This window comes from Aythya marila (assembly GCF_965140915.1).
Source record: "Aythya marila genome assembly, chromosome: 13".
Lineage (NCBI taxonomy): Eukaryota > Metazoa > Chordata > Aves > Anseriformes > Anatidae > Aythya > Aythya marila.
This window is the reverse complement of record NC_139054.1, coordinates 15,077,569-15,096,095: the sequence shown is the minus strand read 5'-3', so window position 1 is coordinate 15,096,095 and position 18,527 is coordinate 15,077,569. Positions and strand designations below refer to the sequence as shown.

Here is an 18,527-nt window from a genome sequence, read left to right as displayed (position 1 = left end):
GCAAAACCAGGGGGAAGGGGAGTTAAAAAAACAGAAAAATAAAAAAAACAAAAGGAGGGAGAGGGTGAGCACGAGGCTGGCGGGCAGCCCCAAGCCCCCCGTCCTGCCCCGTCCCGGCGCTGACCCGGCGGGGCGCCTTGCAGAGGGCATCGCAGCGGGCCGTGTACTCGGGGCTGTAGACGTAGGCCACCGGCGGCACGGCCGCCATCAGCGCCGCCACCACGGCCCCGCGCAGGGTGACGGAGCCGCCGACCGCGTCCTGAGGCAGGCTGGGAGCTGTAGTCCCCTGCCCTGGGACGGGAACATGGCTGCTTCTCTCCCCCCACACCTAATTATTCAATCATTTCCCTCCCCCTAATTATTCAGTCATTTCCAACCCCCCCCCATGAGGATCGCACTCTGCACACGTGTGCTGGAGACGTTTTATTGCGGATTCCCACACAGCACAAGCATTTTGTTTGTTTGTTTGTTTCTTTTTGTTTTTGTTTTGTTTTGTTTTGTTTTGAGTTTGTTTTTAAAACATTTGTTAAAAAAGGCCCACGGGGGGGCCCCAAGCTGGCTCACAGCCAGGCAGGCCCTGAGGGGCAGGGGGCTGCTTGCACGGCCCCCCAGCAGCTTTAAGGCAAACCAGACCCGGAGGTCAGCGAACACACGTGGAAAACACTTCCCCCAGCATTTTGGGGGTGGAAAGGGGTGAGGGGAGGGCACGGGCTGCCCGCTCCCCATCAGTCCAACAGCGCTATCCCTATCAGCAGCTGGAAGAGCACCAGCTCTAGCTAGGCTACACCCCGCAGATTTGGAGGACAAAGCAGCACAGAACGGGTTAAAAACCTCCAAACTGCTGCAGGAAGAAGGGGGGGGTCCTTCCAAGCCCCCTCGGACACAGCCAGCCCTGAGGAGAGTACCGAAAGGCAGGCAGGTGCTGGCAGGAGCTCAGCCCTTCCCTGCTGGTGCTGCTCTCCCGGCACGAGGCCGTCTGCCTGCAAACCCAGCCCGAAGGTCCGTCGTCCCCCAAAAACCCTCCCGCCGAGCCCGCAGGCCGGGGACAAGAGCGGTGAGATCTACTGCATGGCGCAGCCGTCGCCGGGCAGGAACTCGTAGACGTAGAGGGCCACCGATTTGGAGAGGTAGGTCATGGTGCCGAAGCGGCCGCTCGGCGCGCTGTCGTACAGCAGGCTGCAGATGCCCGTCGTGGGATCCCTCTCCAGCATGTCGTCGTCAGCGCCCAGGGCTTTCTGGATTTGGGACGAGGGAAATGGGAAAGGCAGCGTTAGGAACGCGCTGCCACCCGCCAGCTGGCACCCCACACACGGGAGGAGGACACCGCATCGTCGCCGTGCCGCAGCGGGGACGACAGGCAGGACCCTCAGCGTGGGTGACTGACCCTTAGGTAGCCTGGGGGCTGACCACAGCCCCTACCTGCTCCTCGTAGAAGAGGTCGTTGGCAGTGTGCACGATCTTTTCCACGGCTATGATGCCCCCGATGGTGTGCACCTCCATGTCCACCAGCATGGTGAGCACCAGGATGGCCTCCACCAGCAGCTGCCGGTACTCCGGCTGGGGCACGCGGTTGAGCACTGCCTCCACGTGCACGGCAAACTTTATTTCCCCCGGGGTCATCTGCGTGGAGGGAGGAGGAAATGCACCTAGGGTCTTGTTATCCACCAGCACAAGTCCTGAGCCACACTGGGCACTTCGCCAGGGCAGCTCCGTACCCAACACCAACCCCCTTGCCCTGTTCCCTGCCTCATAAACCTCCTACCTCTCTGGTTGTCGAAGAGGGGAGAACAAAGCCCTCCACGGAAAGACCATGGCACTGCAGAACAAGATGTGGAGACCATGGTTACAGCCTGCAGCAGCACTGTGCGCTCACTCGTTCCCAGCTGAGCATCAGCAATGTGCTGCCCACACGCTCCAGCTCCACCTCCCGACTCCTTGCAACACTCCATCGCTCCTTAAACATCGGTTTGGCATCACCCTGAGCGCTCCCACACCCAGCACGGGGCTCTGCTCCCTGCTTTACCATGCCGACGATGAGCAGTGCCTGGAGCTGCCTCAGCTGGGGCTCCAGCACTGGGCTCCCACAGCTCACAGCCCTGCCCAGCACAAAAAGCTCCTCAGCAGACCCAGCGCCTCTCTGCGTGGGTCAGAGCAGGGTGAAGGAGGTCCTGCACGCCAACAAGGCAGCTCCAGCTCTTCCCCTGGCTTTCCAGGGCCAGCAGAAGGCCTTGTCCATGATGCGTGTGTCACCACAAACTTGGGGACCAGCCCTGGGTGTCAAATTCACCCTAGAAAGGTCTGTGCCGTGCGTGCGGAAAGGATGCAGCTGGATGTCCAGCTCACCTTCTGCAGGATCTTCCAGACCTTCTGGTAGAAGCCCATGGGGACACGGTTGAGGGCCCCATCCAGCCGCCGTCTCCGCTTCCACTGGCCCTGGCGGCTGTCCTTCCCGCTCTGGTCTTCCAGCATGCTCGAAAAGGAGCCCTTGCCCAGCAGCTCCGAGTGCCCGGTGGACTGGGCAGACAAAACAAGGACCATGGAAACCTCTGCAGGGTTAAACAGCCCACAGGAGCGCAGCCCGCTGCCACCCGAGGGCTTGTGCTCACCCAGCCTGGTTCCCAGGGCAGAGCTGCCACCCCCCTGTCCCCAGCAAAGCCCGACCCACAGCCCCAGCTCCCTTCAGCCCGGAGGGCAGCAGCCCCTGCCGGAGCACAGCTCCATCCTGCAGCCACACAACAGGACGGCCAACAAACGGAGGTTACCAGAGAGGACATCAGGTCACCATCCCCGGACTGCAAACTGATGGGCTGGAGGAGAAAAGGAGAGGCAGAAATCAAACCGTGCCGGGGCTTTGGGCAGCCGGTGCGGCGAGCGGAGCAGCAGCAGCACAGACCAAGCTCAGTTATCCCAAGGGCTGCGGTTAGCTGGAGACTGAGAGGTAGTTTTGAGAGGCGAGCTGTGGAAAGTCTCACGTTAGCATCAGAGGGGGAAGACCGCACTGGAGTAGGAGCAGGGCTGTTGTTGGCTGCTGGCACGGGCAGGGATTTAGTCCCAGAAGGAGCGGAGGGCCAGCAGCAGGTCGCCACCCGGGACCTGTCCTCGCCATGTGCATGGTCCCGCTGCCAGGCTTCACGCTGCAGCAGGGCAGCCATAAACCTGCTGCATCAACCTGGGCCCCACAGGATCCGTGAGGACGGGACCTTGCCAGGACACAAGCCAGGCTAGTCCAGCACGAGCCCAGGAGGAGGTAGAATGGGAGTAGAGGTGGGATCCAGTGATCACCAGTCACTGTCCCAGCAGGACCACTGCTGGGCATGGCAGCGGAGACACTGTGCCACCTTGCTCAGCGCTTCTTTGTTGGTATTTCGGGATCTGTTCAGCCGTGGCAGCTACGCAGCACAGCTCCTAGCTGGCTGCAACGCCATCGCACCCGTGGCTTTGAGAAACCTTCCTCCCTGATGGCCTCAAGAGAGCAGGTCCCGAAGGGGCTCAGCCGCCTGAATGCTGTGGGGCCACCCAGCCACACCGACCTCTTCCCGGGGCGCCTCCCCCCAGCCCTAAACGGAGCAACCCCCAGCCTGCCGAGAGGGGAAGCCAGCTCATTGCTGCAACAGCTCGCTCAGCGGGTTCGTTTAGGAAAGCTCATTAACTCATGCATGCTCGGAAGCTGCTCTAGGATGCAGCATGAGGGATAAAAGCTGAGGCTGTAGGAGGACCAAGGTGGCTTCACCTTACTCCCGGTCAGAGACTGCCTACGTTTATCCAGTTGCTGAAAAGAGAAGAAGGAAATGAAGTGGCTGCTGCTGCAAGAGGCCCACCAGGACCCCAGCCCCATGGGGGAACCTCACGGTCCTGCCCACCCCTGCACCTTCTCAAGCACCCCTGTGCTCCCCCTGTACTGCACTGCTGGGGTCACCCCCACGTTAGATTTATCCCACATCCCCTTCAGGGCAGAACTGAACCAAAAGGGGCTCCTGGAGACAGCTCTAAGCTCCCTCTGAAGCCCAGGAGCGGGCTCTATCGACTCTCCCATCAATGCTGCTTGTCCCGGAGCCGCTCATCCCCACAAAACTGCACAGGAGCAGCCTGCGCCGCCCGCCCTCACCTGTTTGATCTCGCTCTTCAGCCTGACGATGCCAGCACGCTCGGGCTTGGTGGCCCCGACAGCGCCCACCTCGCAGATGGAGATGGCGGTGGTGACCGACGAGTCCACCGATCGCACTGGGGGAGAGGAGAGGGCCAGAGTGGGTCCCACAGCTCGGGGTGTAGCTGTCAGCTCACGCAGCCTTGCCCTCCATCCCAGCCAGCACCACAGCGCAGAGCTGCTGCGATTTGGTCTGGACCAGACCAAAAACTGAGCCGAGGATGGCCACAGGATTTGGGCTTCATCCTGAGAAACCTGCTCAGCACCACCCCTGGACCGCTGCAGTGCAGAAGCTGCGCTGAACGGGCAGGAGAACGGGGACATTCTCCACAGCAGGGGACACCAGAGCTGGCCACGCTCCACTCCAAGAGCCGGCCCTGCCAAGGGACTCACCGCTCTTCTCCACCCCAAACTCCTTGCCAGAGAGGATGTGGAAGAGGAGGCTCTTCATGTCAGATGGGCTGAGGTTCATCAGGTTCTCAGTGGCTTCTCCAGCTGGGGAGAACAGAGTGGGGACGTCGCACCCCCTGCACAACCCTCCTGGGAGATTTCGAGCCTGCGCCCCAGCCTGTTAGCGGGGGCTACACCTCACCCCCCAAGGACAAACATTAACTCCAGGTGTCGCCTACAGCAGGGATTCTTCCCCACGCCCACCCAATGCATGCCCGGATAAACATCACCACAAAATTACCTACTGTTTTGTAGCTTTTTGTGTGTTTTTACTGTACTGTGCTACCCCAGAGCAGTCCCAGCCACAAACCCTGCCGCTGTCAGGCAGGGTCTCACCCTGGCACTGAGCGCTGCCCATTTTTAATGGCACTTCTCCTCCCCGGCACCACATCCCCCGTCCCGCTGACCCTGATGCACGTACCCGAGCAGCGCAGGGAGTGCGCCAGCTCTGTGGCCATCACCTGGATGATGAGCCCGATGCGGATCCGGAACATCTCCGCGAAGAGCGCGGGCTGGGTGCGCATGTACATGGCCAGGTACACCATGATCTCCTGCAGGGAGTGAGGCACGTCACCCCACGGCTGCTCCCCGCTGCCCACACCCAGCCACGAGGTCCCCCCCTGCCCCCAGCCCTTCACCTGGGTGAGGATGGAGACGCTGAGGTTCTTCTCGCTGGCCTCGTCGATGAGGTGGACGAGCTCCTCGTAGGGGATCGGGCTGGGGAGGGAACAGCAGCAAGGGGTAAGGGATGGCCCCGCGTCCCCTCCTGCTTCTGGGAGGAGATGCAGCCCCGTGGGCAGCCCCAGCCCAGCACATGTGGTGAGGTGAGGGAGAGGTGCTGCACTCACGCAGAGATGGTCTTCTCGCGTGGCTCGGGGGGCAGCCCCACCGTCAGGTGCTTCTGGTGAGACAGCAGGTCCGTGCAGGCCTGGGGACAGCGAGGTCACCCCAAGCATCACCACCAGCCCTGGGCTCGGGGCTTCAGCACCAGGCAGATGTAGCCACAGCTCTCTTGCCCTCCCAGACGCCTCCCCCCCGATGCCCTCAGCCCCACCAGAGCTCGCCAGCGGGGCTCTCACCTCATCCAGAGCTTCCACTTTCTTCTTCAGGATGCCGGAGATGTAGCGGATCAGAGCCCACTGGCGCGTGGCTCCCACCCTCACGTACAGCTCGGTGAGGAGCTCCTTAACAGTAGGGCCAGGCTCGCTCTCCAGCCCCGTGTGCCACTCGGGTCCCCTGCGGCGAAGGAGATGCTGGGTGAGTGCCCCCAGCTCGCCCTGGGGCAGCTCCCAGGCTCTGCAGGTGGAGGCAGGAGCACGGCTGTGCCTGCTCAGCGAGCGGGCAGGACTCCCAGCTCGCCGTACTTGAGGATGTGGAGCATGTAGAGGATGTCCGCCTGCTCCTGCAGCGTGGGGCAGATGCGCAGCTGCTCCACCAGTGCCTTGCAGTCCACGTTGCCAGCCTCATCGCGGGGCAGGTTCATCTCTGCATGGAGCGCGTGGCTCTAGGGAAGAGAAGCCCGTGCTCCTGGTTAGCACCCACGAGCATCCCCAGCCACAAAGGGCCCAGCTGTCCCCACACGGCCCCAGAAGGATCCTATGGCAAAAAGCCTGGCGGTGCTGCCTGCCCAGCTGGGACGGGAAGGGGCTCACCTTGCCCTCCTGCTCATGCTGGTGGGGCGAGCTCAGCAACTTGACCGACTGCTGGGATGCCTGGAAGATCTTGCTGGGGACGTACATCCCCACATCTGAAAGGCAGACGGGGCTGGTGCAGGCATTTCTCACCTCCAACCACCACCACAGTGCCCCAAGCCAGCTCCCATCCCACCTTCTGCTCCACCAGCCGCCCCTGCAGCGCATCCCCCGGGTCGTGCCGGATCCCACACGGATGGGGACGCTCCCAAAAGCGCCTCAGCCCCACCACGAGGAGGAGAGGGTGCCAGCCTGACTCACTCTGGACGTGAAGATCCTTGGCCTTGGACGCCAGGGACATGAGGTCGCGGGTGGTGTGCACGGCGGCGCGGAAGCGGCTCAGCCCCCCGCGCTGGGCGGTGGGAGGGAGGTTGGCCTGGGGAACCGTGCGCTGCAGCAGGTGGTCCAGGTACTGCGCCACCTCGTCAAACGTGTCCGCTGCAACGGGAGGAAGAGGAGAAAGCTTCAGCCACCCGCCGCCCACCTAGCGCCCCGAGGGCAGAGCTCCCCAGCCGTGCCCCCGGCGGGGACAGAGCTTGGCTGGCTGCACCAAGCGACAGCCGGCAGGGCGGACAGACAGACGGACAGACGGCGGTGGCACTGCCAGGGGAGGCACCGTCTGTCCCAGCACAGAGCGCTGAGGGTGCCCCAGCACGGCAAAAGCCTCGTCCCGGCAGGGCTCCGGCACGAGAGCAAGACAGGGAGGGTTTTGTGACTGCTATTTGTGATTAGAAATCGCCGGTTATTTCTAACGAGGAGTTGCAGGAGGGCAGCTGGCTCTCCTTTATAAATGGCCACCTCCTGCGTGGCTCTTTGCCCTGCCTCCAGCAGCTCGCAGCTCCACTTTGGAGGCACCAGGGCGGCTGCTCGCTACCCGCAGCATGGAGAAGGGGCTCAGAGGCCACGTCTCTGCTGCCCAGGAGGTAAGGGCGCCGCGGAGCACCGCGGGTGATGCCCCAGGTGGGAGCTGCCCCACGCCAGGTGATGCCACGCAACACGGAGCTGTTGGTGAATTTCCAGCCTTGCTGCTGTCCAGAAGCTTTTCTGCTCCAGGAGGAGAGTTAGGGATGGCATCCAAGGCTGGCAGCACGATATCTCCTTCCCACATCTGGCGGGGATGCCCCGAACCAGCACCTGGAGGCTCCGTTAGAGAAGTCCCCCAAGACAGACAGCACATCGGAGAGCATCGTCCTGTCCATCCGGCCACAGAAAAAAAACTTTAAACCAAGCGTCTTTTAGGGTGGACGCACTGGCCAGGCAGGCCCCATCTTCTGCTGGGGTAAAGGGAAAAAAAAAAAAAAAAGACACCCCGGAGGAGCTCGGCCACAGCCCGCAAAGCTGCAGCCCCAGGCAGGCCAACCGTGGAGCGTGGATGAAGCGAGAGAACGGCAGTCATGCGAGAGAAACAAGCACTCAGAGTCGCAGCGGTGCAGACGTTGACTCCAGGAGCAGCAGAGGCAGAGCAGATCGATGGGAAGGCCGGGAAGATGACCTGACCGACACCGGGGCACGCAGGAGGAGGTGCCCAGGGCTGCTTGCAAGGGGAGCAGCAAAACCTGCGCCCTGCTGCGCTCTCAGGACACGGGGGTCCTGCGCCCTGTGATGGGGCCACGGCCCCTACGGGCACCCTGTCCGCGGCAGCGAGGCTCACGCTGGAGCTGCCCTGTCCGGGGACACCCAAAGGCCTTGTGACAACACCACCCAGAGACTGCTGGGGGTCGTGGTGGCTCTTCCCCACCACCTCGGGCACTGCACCATCACCTTCTGCACCGCCACTCGTGCTGAGCGCACCCAAGATCTTCAGCCAAATCTCCCGGGCAGAGGCAGGTGGCCGAGCCTTCGTCTCTTCCCCACGCAACAGCCTATGAAGGTTTTGGGGTGGCTCGCTCAGGAGCAGCCCCCCTGCTCGTTTCAGCCCCGTTCCCCATCCTCAGCCCCCATCCGGCCGGGACATCCCTCCGGCGAGGGGCTGCGACAGCCACCTCCGCTCACCCAGCCCCAGCACCCCGCGAGCATCACCCAGAAGGGGCTAACCAACAGTGGGAACCCAAAAGGGTGAAGAATTTGGTGGCAGGCGCTGTCAGGGAGGTCGGGAGCTACGGGTTTCACAGGAGAGTTGGGCGTTTTCCGTGCCACAGCAGCGTCTGGCCTGTTCCCCCTTACCATCCTCTGCCAACTGCAAGCCATGCAGCCACTCCTCAGGGTCTAGCTCCTCAAAGCTGCCAATGCCGAGCTCGTAACCGTTGGCAAAGACCTTACCCTCCGGCCCAGGGTCCATGAAGCTGAGGTGCGTTCGGCACGACGTTGTCAGGAACTCCGACAGCTTACCCGTCTGGATCCTGGGCAAGAGGAGGGGAGGTCACATAGAGGAAAAGCGAGGCGGTGCCCTCGGCTCGCCTCCTGGCCTTCAGCAGGGACAGACAATGGGGTGTGCACGAATCCCGCAGCCTGCTTGAGCCGTTTGCCAAGGCCGGGGCTGCCCCAATTCCCTGCTGCACCCCGAGCAGCTGCGCTCACCTTGCGCCCCCGAAATACCCATCCTGCAGCTTCCGCAGCGTCGCCAGCACCGCCGGGTGCACGCTGCTGCCCGTTTCGTCTGGTGGGGACAAGAGAGACGGGCAGTCAGGCTCTCCTGCCCCAACAGGCACCCGGTAACGCGGGGCCGGGTGGGCATTCAGACATGCAAAGCACCGCGGCAGCAGCCAGACCCTTGCTCTGGGGTGCGCGGCACCAACGGCACCACCCAAGAAGAGAAATTCAGGACTGGCTGGGCTGGCGAACCAGCAAAGCCAGGCCAGGACGCACTCCAGGCCCCTGGGATTTCACCTTGGGCTGAAATCGTCAGCACCGGGCGGCAGCAAATGCAAACAGCCCCCTGCTGCCGTCAGGGAGCTGTCGAGGTGTCGGGGTACTGCTGGTGGGGCACCACAGCAAAGGGAGACACCACTGAACACCCGAGGGGATTTCAAGTAAATGAAAAGGCCTGGAGGCACCGTGGAGTCACTTGCCGGTGCCGGCTCATGGGGAAGAAGCGAGAGCTGCTCCAGAGAAGCCACTTTGGCTCTGAGCCACTGCACAGCTTTCTGCTCCTCCTGGTTTTCTGTTTTCCCCTCCTCGCCGTTTAGGAAAGCCTTTAAGGGGCAGTTAGCCGTGATGAAGGGTTAAGATGCAGGAAGAGCCCCAAGAACGCTTTTACAGGGGAATTATCTTCTTGGTCTTGCTCCCGAAAGGCTTCCCAAACAGGCCTGGCTGCCTGGAGACGAAATGCTCCCATGCCAGCAAACCTGCCTCGAGCTCCAGGCGCTGCTGCTTGGCAGGTAGCCCTGCTGGCAACCAGGCCAGCTGCCAACCCAGCGTGACTCCTTTGAGCTCTCCACGAGACGCCCCTGGCTGGTCCGGCCCTGCCGTGTCCCCATTACCCAGCCTGTCCCCATCCACCACCCCCCCCCCGGCCGAGGAGGCTGGAGGCTCCGTACCGAGCATGGTTTGCGAGATGGGGAAGGTGATGGTGGGCCGCCCGGTCATCCTCCAGCGGCTGCAGAGGTACGAGAGGTCCGTCCTCAGCATCTCCACGATCATCTTGTTGTCGAGAGCCAGGTAGAACTGCTGCTGGTCGATGAACTGCGGGGCGAGCAGGAGCTGAGAGCCGCCCTCCCCGCGGCCACCGGGTCCCTCTGGTGCCACCCGCGCCCTGCCACCGGCCACCCCCGAGAGCAACCGAGGCACTCGGCCAGCAGGGAAGCTTCCTGACCGGTTATATGGTGTGGCAGATGCCCCTGCAATGCCACCCACCTGGGGGGTGAAGGTAAAGATGTTCTTCCTGATGTTGTAGAGCTTGGAGGTGCCCAGGACGCCCATGTGCCGGTAGGGCCGCCCCGTCAGGCACATCTGCTTGTTGCGACCTGGGGGAAAAGGAGGTTTTATGGCATCTTCCCTGAGCCCTCTGACTAAAGGGGATGCTGTGGCAAGCGGAGACGGGCTCCTGTGCTAGCAGCCAGGAGGAAAAGGGCGATTTGTGCTGGGTGACACAGCAGCCACATCACCCTCGGGCACGTCAGCCCCACGCAGAGGCACCCCAGCAGCTGCCAGGCTGCTCCCCTGCCCCTTTTGCCCATGTCACACTTGGCCTTTCGGTGGCTTAAATTAGCCAGCGCTCGCAGCCTGGGGCAGGTCAGGTTTCTCCTTTGGCCCCGGGCTGGATCTCCAGCTCCTGCACAACAAGCCCTGCGCCCGAGGAGCCGCGGCATCAGGGAAGGAGCGCGCGGATTTCAATGCTCCCTCCCCTCACCGCCTGCCTTCCCTCCAGCAACAGCCGTCCTGACTCAGCGGGGAGACCCTTCCCTGGGGTCTGCCTGGCTTCCCTCACCAAAATTTGGCTACGGGAACAAAAAAACAGCTCCTGCCCACACCAGGTCCACCCCAGTGGCGCTGATCAGAGCCTGTGCCTGTCCCCTGGGCTGCTGTGGAACCGTAACCCCACAGCTTTACCCCTTCCAAAACCTCCCCAAACAGTCTTCTCAGGCAGAGAAGCAGCGTTACCAGGCCCTGGAAAGGATGGCAACGTCCTAAAGAGACGGGCAGGACATCAGCATCTGTGAGAGGGGTGGGAACGACCCCTCTGCACCCCCTCTCCTGCCGAAGCCTGCGGCTCACCCAGGCGCGCGTAGATGTGGCTGAGGATGCGAGCAGGCTGCACCCTGATGGGGTAGACGTCGGCCACGGTCTCCACGTCGATGCCTTCCTTCCTCAGAACAGCTTTGATGCCCTCGGTCTCCGCCAGGATGCACACTGCAGAGGGAGGAGAGCAGGCTCAGAGCTCATGCTCAGGGCCACCAGGGTGCCACAGGGGCCAGCAGAAGACACCCCGCTACCAGAGCCGAGATCTGGCTCCAGCAGCGACCAGAGCCACCACCCCACAGCCAGCCCCCCAAATTCCGCATGGGCAGAGTCCCCGTGCAGGGGTTTGGGACCGGTCCCTTCCGCTCACCTTGCACCACCACGTCAGGCTTGGGGACGGTCGCAAAGCGGCGGTTGAGGGGATCGATTTCACCCGGAGCCAGAAACCCCTGGGGGGGGAAAAAAAAAAGAAAAAGAGGCGTGAGGGGATGAACAAACATTTCGTGGGGTGTGCAGGGATGGAGGTGACAGCTTCCCCGCAGCCGGTGGCGCAGGGTGGCAGCGTTTGTCCTCGGTGACCATACCTCGGCCATCAGGCAGCCCAGGATGTAGAGGGACTGGCCCCACATGAGCGGCAGCTTGCCCATGGGTATCCTGTCCACGGTGTGGGGGTTCCTGTACTCCTCATCCACCTGCAAGAGAAGCCAGGAGGTGAACGGGGGACCCCCAAACAAGGGATGCCGAAGGAAACATCACCGTCGCGTTTCAGAGCCTGCCAACCCACCCGCAGGGTCAGCAAAGCGCCCTTGTGGATGGGGCCAAGATACACTTTGGCAAAAAAAAAAAAAAAAAAAAAAAAGTTATTTATCCAATAAGTCGTTGTTTTGTGGGTTTTTTTTGGTTGTTTTTTTTTTTCTTTTTTTTTGCAGGCCCCCACCTTGTCCGGCGGCACGCTGTAGAGCTCCGGCAGCAGGCGCACCCCGTTCTTCCCCTTGATGAGGACCCCCTCCAGGGCCTCCCGGTACTCCTGCACCTGGGGAGAGAGCGGAGGGGATGAGCCAAGGGCACGGCTCCCTCGCCAGGGAGTCCTTTCCCTGCCCCGCCGGCTCCTGTCCCCCTTTACCTGCTCCATGTTTCCGCTGAAAAGCCCGTCGATGATCAGGTAGGTCCAAAACAGAGGCCACTCGCACTCGATGTTCTCGAAGAGCTTCAGCTCCGCGGGTTCGTAGTAGGGCCGGTTGGGATCCTGCAGAGCATCCCACGACCACAAGGCAAAGGGTTACAGGCTCCCTGCAAAACCGTGGGGTTCCAGCCCCTCCCCGCCGAGCCCCCAGCCCCAAATGCCCCCGCTCTGTGCATGCTGGCTGCCAACACGCTGGCAAAGTTCACGAGCGCTGGGGAAAGCCAGGGTGCCAAAAACGCAAGCCAGGGCGGCCTCCCCTCGGCACGGGGACACTCACCTCTTTGGGGGTCCTGTACCCATCGCGGAGGAAGCGGCAGCAGCCGTAGCGCCCCTGGGAGGAGAGGGAGAGAGGTGGTGAGCAGGAGGCACAGCGGGGGACACCTTCTGCTCCTCTGGCCAAACACCCCTCGCTTGGTCACCCGGTGCCCCACGATCACAGCCCGGGGCCACCATCACAGGTGACAGAGATTGGGAGAGGACAGATCCTGGCACCCCATCCCCAAGAACATTTTGGGGAAGGAAAGGCAGGGTGAGGAGGGCCGAGCCGCTCACCTGCAGCTTGGTGATGATCTCCTGCTTGGTGATTTCCACCAGCTCGCTGTCCTCCACGGCGAAGGCCGGGTAGGAGATGACGGAGAGCACGCTGGCGTCCACCTCCTTGGACGTGGAGGCCCTTGGCAGCATGGAGTGGAGGATGGACTGGGCGAAGGGGAAGGAGAGGGATTAAGTCGCCGCCGCTCGTGCCACAAACCCAGCGGATCGCCGTGAGCCCCGCGACGGTGGGACACGGGCAGGGACCTCACCTGGCAGTGCTGCACCTCGTCCGACAGCACCCGTATCACCGACTGCGGGCCTCCCTTTGCTCCGAAGAGATCCAGCTCGTCCAGGGCCTCCAGGGCAGCCTGCAAGCAGGGCGACACCCGGAGCAGCGTGCGCTCCACCATGCTGCCCGTCTGTAAGAGCTCCCGCCCCGCGCCAGCCCCGCTGCCCAATTTGGAGCAAGGACGAGATGCAAATACCCCCCTGCATCTGCCGAGGCTCTGCAGGGCACCGCTGGCAAGAGGGACCAAATCCTATCTCCCTTCTCCCCGGCTCACCTTGGCCATGCCGACGGAGCTGGCGTTCAGCTCGGTGATGCCCTGGTTGGTCTTGTCCCCGCGCTCCCATATCCCAAAGTCCTGCAGGGAGGCAGCGGGTTCGTGGTGTGCCCCAAAAGCCTGTGAATCCCACCCAGTGGCAGTGCTCCCAGCAGGCTCCTGCGGGGTTCTGCTCCCCACCTTCCCACCCCTGGGCACCATCCCCTTCCCATACAAAGGCCCACGGGCTACCCACCGCCGTCTTGTAGGCCGCTTCGATGTAGAAGACAAGGTTCTGGATGAAGTTGACCTCATCCAGGCTGTGAATTATGTGGAGGCCTGAACCACGGGGGGGAGAATTCAAATTAGTCCTCAGGCATCGCCAGGAAGGGGCCGCAGAAGCCAGCTGCCTCCTCCTCACCCGCCCCGTGGTGTCCCCATCCCCTCTCCCACCCCACACAGCAGCTCTGGGGCTCTCCAAGCACCGAGGGACCCAAATCCACCCTGCAGGCTGTGTCCTTGCACCGGGGGACACCCAGAAACAGCACCACAGATCTGCCCCCAAAACCCCAGAGCCCTCAGGCCCTCTCCACGTCATTTTTTGCGCTCCCCCGAGACGCACGGCTCCAGCTGGTGCCCCAGCAGCATCACCTGAGGCCGTCATCTGCGCCAGCATCAGCAGGTAGAGGGAGGTGGCGTCCAGCTGCAGGTGCCCCCACTCGTGGTCCCCCACCACGGTGGCACAGGTGTGGGTGTTGTACTTGGCGTGGAGGCAGTCCCGGGTGCTCTGGCTGTACTTGAAGGCCTCCACCTTGTCCACCTGGAGAGGAGAAGTGTCCCCAGGGCAGCTCCGTTCTGCCCACGGGGCCGGGCTCTCCGTGTGCCACCCCGCTGGACGACACGGCCACGTTTGGACCACAGGGAAAGGAGAGGATCACCCCAAAACGTTCTTGGGGAGAAGAGCCACAGCGCCACGGGGCAGAGAGCAGCTTGGAGAGTAAAAAGCTCCCGCAGCGCTGGGACCGCTCTCTGGGGGGGCAGGCACCCCATGAGGGCTTCTTTTAAGCCTTTCTGCCAGGAGGCCACCCCTGCCCTCGTGGAGGGGAGCACAGCCGGGGCTGACGGCCCTAAAGAGCCCCCTTACCTGTCTCATCATGCACTGCAGCAGCCCCCGCATCAGCTTCACCACGCTCTGCAGGGCGAAGGGAAAACAACCCCGTCATCCCCGCGGGGCCGGCGAGGAGAAAGCCCTGACTCAGGAGCAGCTGGTGCCTGACCTCTGCGGCACTCGGCCACCCGCTGCCCGTAACCAGAGCCCCCCCCCGGCCCCCACGCCACGGGGGGGAGGCAGAAGGAGAACCCCACGGCTGGCAGCGGGGCCGTGCTGGGGTTTGGGGGGGGACACGGCAGCCCCTAGACGGGACAAGGGGCTGCGTCCCCACACCCTCACGGCCCCATATCACCGAATCACAGCTTGGAGAGACCTCAAGATCCCCGAAAATCCCAGTGTGCGTCCCAACAGCGCCCCGGGGGCTGCTCCGGGCGGGCTCCAGCTCCAACCCCGGGGGCGCGCAGCCCCGCACGGCGCAGGGGGGGGTCCCAACCCGTTGTCCCCGTTGTTGTCCCCGTCCCTACCTGCTCCAGCTCGTACGCCTTGGCCTTATCCTCGTCTCGGTCGGCGTTTTTGCGGTAGGCGAGCCCGAGCCCCCAGACGGCCAGCACGCTGTACACATTGTCGCGCACCCACGCGTCGCGGTGGTCGGCGCTGGCGGGCAGCAACCCGGTCACTGCGTCCTGGGGGGGGGGTCACACACCCAGAAAAACCCTTCGGTAACACGCAGCGAGCCCCTCACCCTTTATTAACCCCCCTCCCCAAATTGTAAAACCCTTTAAAGCCGGTGCGCACCTGGTGCCGGAGGATGGTTTGCTGCACCAGCCGGCCGTAGCCGTCCAGGCGCACGCCCGAGTTGCTGCGGCCCCGCATGGCGACACCGGGAGCACCGTGGGGGGGGGGGAACGGGGAAAAAAAAAAAAAAAAAAAAAAAAACACCGCGGGGGGGGGCCCAGGGCAGCGGCACCGGGGTCCTGGCAGCGCCGCCGCCGAGCCCCGAGGCTCCGCGCCGCAGCGAGCCCCGGCGCAATTCGGGGTTCCTGGGGGTGTGGGGGGGTCCCGGGGGGGTTGCGGTGTCTGCAGGGCCTCCGGGAAAATTGGGGGGTGCGGGGGGGGTCGCAGAGGGGAGCTCGCTATGGAGCGGGCAGGACCTGCCCCCCCCTCACCCCCCCCCTCCGAAGGCAACGCGGGAGGGGGAGGCGGCGCCCTCTGCTGGGGGGAGAGCGGGGACACGGGGGGGGCACGCGGGGACATCGGGGAGGGGGCGGCGCTGTCCCTTTGACCCCTCCCCGAGGGCAGAAGGGGCACACGGGCACCCAAAATAGCGCCCGCAGGGAGCCCCCAGAAACCGGGGTCCCTCTTGATCCGTCCCACCCCCGGGATGTCCCCGCGGGACCCCCCCCCAGGGGTCACAGATGTCACCTGAGGTCCCCCAGGAGCTGCAGATGCCCCTGCAGGGTCCCCCAGCTTCAAGGACGTCCCCCTGAAGACCCCCCCAAGAGCCACTGATGTCCCCCCGGGACCCCCCAGGATCAGGGATGTCCCTCTGGAGACCCCCCCAGGAGCCCCAAATGTCCCCTGAGGGACCACAGGCTCAGGGATGTTCCCCCCCCAACCCCCCCGCTGCCACCCAGCCATGGGGACAAGGGACACACCACCCACATCAGGGGGTCGGGGGGGCTTGGAGCACCCCCCCAGAGAGCAGCAGCACACCAGGCACGGAGCAAAGAAGGCACCAAGATGGTCTTTAGCAAAATCCAGCAGTTTATTTAATTACAGTCAGCAATAAATAGAGGAAAGCCAGGCTGAGTGGGCCTGGGGGGGTGGGGGCACCGGCACCTCCAGAGACAGGGACAGACCCGGAGCAGAGCCCAGCCCACGCGGGACAGCAAAGGGAGACCGCGACAGAGGTGGCACCGCCGTATCCGTGTCCCACCACTTTCCATAACCACCCCGAGCAAAGCCAGGGGGGCTGCAAGGGGGGGAGCCCCCCAAAATTCCCAGAGCTGGGACAAGACAGCTTGGGGTGCGCAGGACGGAGTCCCGTGGGTGCTGCCGGCGTGGGGTGGCAGCACGGGGACACCCCTCTCCACCAGCTTCGTGCTCCAGTCCCCAAAACAGGCAGCGGCTGCGGGACGGAGGGATGCTGTGGGGCAGGTTCCCGCCTTTAAAAACCTACGTTTTGTGTTTCCTTTTTTTTTTTTTCTCTCTTCCATAAAACTTGTAAAACTTTTCCCGCAAAGCATCGCGCCAGGGCGGAGACGAACCCCTCCCAAGGAAAATAAAGGAAAAAAAAAAAGAAAAACACCACCAAAAAAAAAATCCAGCTCCGGGCGTGTGGGTTACCGGCAGGTGCAGGACTCTGCGATCATGTTCTCGTACTCCTTGTAGAGGATGCCCCCGTCGTGCTGGATCATCAGGACGCTGATGGGGCTGTAGCGGTAGGGGACGCAGGAGGGCCGGGGGACGGTGGCGTCCACCAGCTGGTGGACCAAGTTCTGCACCACGGCGTGGTTGGGCGCGTGGTAGCCGTCGCGGAGGAGCCGCGGGCAGGCGCCCTTGCAGTAGCGCGGGTTGTAGCGGTGGGGCGCGATGATCCAGTGGTCCCAACCCAGCTGGGCGAAGCTGACGGGGAAGGAGCGCAGGGAGCAGTCATTTTTCTCTCCTCCGGCTTCCCGCAGGTAGCCGGGCAGGTCGTGGAGCAACATCCCCGCCTCGCGCCGGCTCCGCCGCGGCTCCGGCAGCGTCCCGCTGCGAGTGTCGTTGAGGAAGAGGAGGAGGAAGGGGTCCGCGGGGGACGGTGGGGCTGGCGGGGCGGCGGCGCGGCCGGCTCGCACGCAGACGTGCCGCAAGGTCAGTGTCCCCTCGGCGCTGCCGTTCCCCGGGGACAAGTAGGGGGTGACGTCCGCTTCGGTCCAGCCGCGACGCGGTGGGGCGGTGGTGGGGCTGAGCAGCACCGGGGGGGCTTCAGCGGTGGCCACCAGCTCCAGGGCGCACAGGAGCCGGCCACGGGGCAGCGGCAGGCTCTGCGGGTAGACCACGGTGGCGCGGAGAAGGTGCTCGGCTTGGGGTTGGCCGCCCAGGCGGTAGGTGAGGGGCTGCACGTACCAGCGACCTGCAGGATGAAGCCATCAGGGACCGCCTGGATGGGGCGGCCGCGCTCGTGGCATCGCCACCACCCACCCCACCGCAGCCGGGGTGGGGTCTGCGTTCACATCGGGACCCTCAGAAGAGGTCATCGGGGATGGGTCCCACCTGGATGGGTCCCAACCCTGGTACCAGCGTCACCACGCCCTGGTGTGGTGACAGGAGGATGGGGAGCACCCACAGGTTGAGTTCCAAGCAATGCTCTTGCTCAAAACGTCCCCAAACCAACGCCAACCCCACATCACCCCCCCAAACCAACACCAACCCCATATTGCCCTCAGCCCCACACCAACCCCACAGCCGAGCGCTCCCCAGCACACAACGAGGACCCCAACAAAACGCAGCGCCCCCAAACTCATGGGGACCCCGTGGCCAGATGCTGGCACGCTGAGGACCCCAAGCAGAGCCCCCCAGGCTCAAAACCACCCCAGAACCTCCCCGGGGACGTCACCTTACCTGCCCAGGGCTGTCCCCCGTGGGAAGCTGCCCGCACCAAGCGGACGGTGTTGGTGCCTGGGCTGCGGCCGCGCCGTGGCCGGCCCTCGCGGTTGGCGGCACGCCGGTACAGCTCCAGCATGTACCGCAGGGGGGGCCCGCTCGCAGGGCCCCCCCGCCAGCTCCAGCTGCCCGGTGCTTGCGCCCGCAGCGCTTGCAAGAGGGGCAACGGAGGGGGCTGGCTGGCAGCCTGGGAGAGCGGCACGGCGAGGAGGAGGAGGAGGAGGAGGAGGGCGGTGGTGAAGGGACGGAGCGAAGCCATGGTGGGCAACAGGGGGTGAGGCGGCAGCAGGATTAAGGGAGGCCTGCGGTCATGCTTTGTGTGTCCCCCCAGAAAAAAAAAGAAAGAAAAAAGGGCAAAGCTGGGCACGGGCACCAGCAGAAGGAGGTCCCAGGGTGCTGTCACACCGCGGCGCCCATGCCGACTGCTTCGGCTGGGCACAAAGAGAAAAAAAGAAAGGGGGGGCTCTGCAAAAAGGAGTGCAAGATCAGGACTAAAACCCAGTCCCCCAAAACAGGGGGGGCAAAGCCAGCTGGACAGGAGCCTGGCTAAAGAAGGAGGGGGTTTAAAAGTGCCGGGGAGGGGGCAAAAGGGAGAGGGGTGAGGCGGGGT

At 63.7% G+C, this 18,527-nt stretch overlaps 2 protein-coding genes across 6 annotated transcripts in view; both read right to left on the bottom strand.

Annotated features, from left to right (window-relative positions):
* The window catches only part of LOC309883123 (histone deacetylase 8), a 28,807-nt gene extending 13,649 nt beyond the window's left edge, over positions 1-15,158 (bottom strand). The window contains exons 1-33 of one of the 5 annotated variants that reach the window (XM_082770905.1): positions 15,068-15,158; positions 14,797-14,955; positions 14,306-14,353; positions 13,813-13,981; positions 13,418-13,500; positions 13,183-13,263; positions 12,889-12,987; positions 12,638-12,784; positions 12,363-12,416; positions 12,026-12,148; positions 11,840-11,935; positions 11,487-11,594; positions 11,273-11,351; positions 10,939-11,073; positions 10,078-10,187; positions 9,762-9,906; positions 8,803-8,881; positions 8,449-8,624; positions 6,547-6,723; positions 6,247-6,341; positions 5,959-6,098; positions 5,674-5,830; positions 5,443-5,522; positions 5,233-5,311; positions 5,016-5,145; positions 4,538-4,639; positions 4,106-4,221; positions 3,731-3,769; positions 2,763-2,807; positions 2,344-2,514; positions 1,763-1,816; positions 1,420-1,620; positions 383-1,235 (exon numbers count right to left, since the gene is read on the bottom strand). In XM_082770905.1, the coding sequence (XP_082627031.1) occupies positions 1,062-1,235; positions 1,420-1,620; positions 1,763-1,816; positions 2,344-2,514; positions 2,763-2,807; positions 3,731-3,769; positions 4,106-4,221; positions 4,538-4,639; positions 5,016-5,145; positions 5,233-5,311; positions 5,443-5,522; positions 5,674-5,830; positions 5,959-6,098; positions 6,247-6,341; positions 6,547-6,723; positions 8,449-8,624; positions 8,803-8,881; positions 9,762-9,906; positions 10,078-10,187; positions 10,939-11,073; positions 11,273-11,351; positions 11,487-11,594; positions 11,840-11,935; positions 12,026-12,148; positions 12,363-12,416; positions 12,638-12,784; positions 12,889-12,987; positions 13,183-13,263; positions 13,418-13,500; positions 13,813-13,981; positions 14,306-14,353; positions 14,797-14,955; positions 15,068-15,145 (3,729 nt within the window). In that variant the 5' untranslated portion in view covers positions 15,146-15,158 and the 3' untranslated portion in view covers positions 383-1,061. Of the gene's footprint in view, positions 1-124; positions 264-382; positions 1,236-1,419; positions 1,621-1,762; positions 1,817-2,343; positions 2,515-2,762; positions 2,808-3,730; positions 3,770-4,105; positions 4,222-4,537; positions 4,640-5,015; positions 5,146-5,232; positions 5,312-5,442; positions 5,523-5,673; positions 5,831-5,958; positions 6,099-6,246; positions 6,342-6,546; positions 6,724-8,448; positions 8,625-8,802; positions 8,882-9,761; positions 9,907-10,077; positions 10,188-10,938; positions 11,074-11,272; positions 11,352-11,486; positions 11,595-11,839; positions 11,936-12,025; positions 12,149-12,362; positions 12,417-12,637; positions 12,785-12,888; positions 12,988-13,182; positions 13,264-13,417; positions 13,501-13,812; positions 13,982-14,305; positions 14,354-14,796; positions 14,956-15,067 lie in introns of those variants that run through there. The other 4 variants (XM_082770907.1, XM_082770909.1, XM_082770906.1 and 1 more) reach the window with 4 other exon arrangements.
* A 1,456-nt stretch (positions 15,159-16,614) lies between these two features.
* BMP15 (bone morphogenetic protein 15) lies at positions 16,615-18,219 on the bottom strand (the record flags this gene model as incomplete). The annotated part of the gene is made up of 2 exons (XM_082771190.1): positions 17,876-18,219; positions 16,615-17,387 (listed from the first exon to the last, which is right to left on the bottom strand). Exons 1-2 carry the CDS (start codon positions 18,174-18,176, stop codon positions 16,615-16,617), a joined length of 1,074 nt encoding a protein of 357 aa, XP_082627316.1. The 5' UTR covers positions 18,177-18,219.
* Positions 18,220-18,527: the final 308 nt, after the last annotated feature.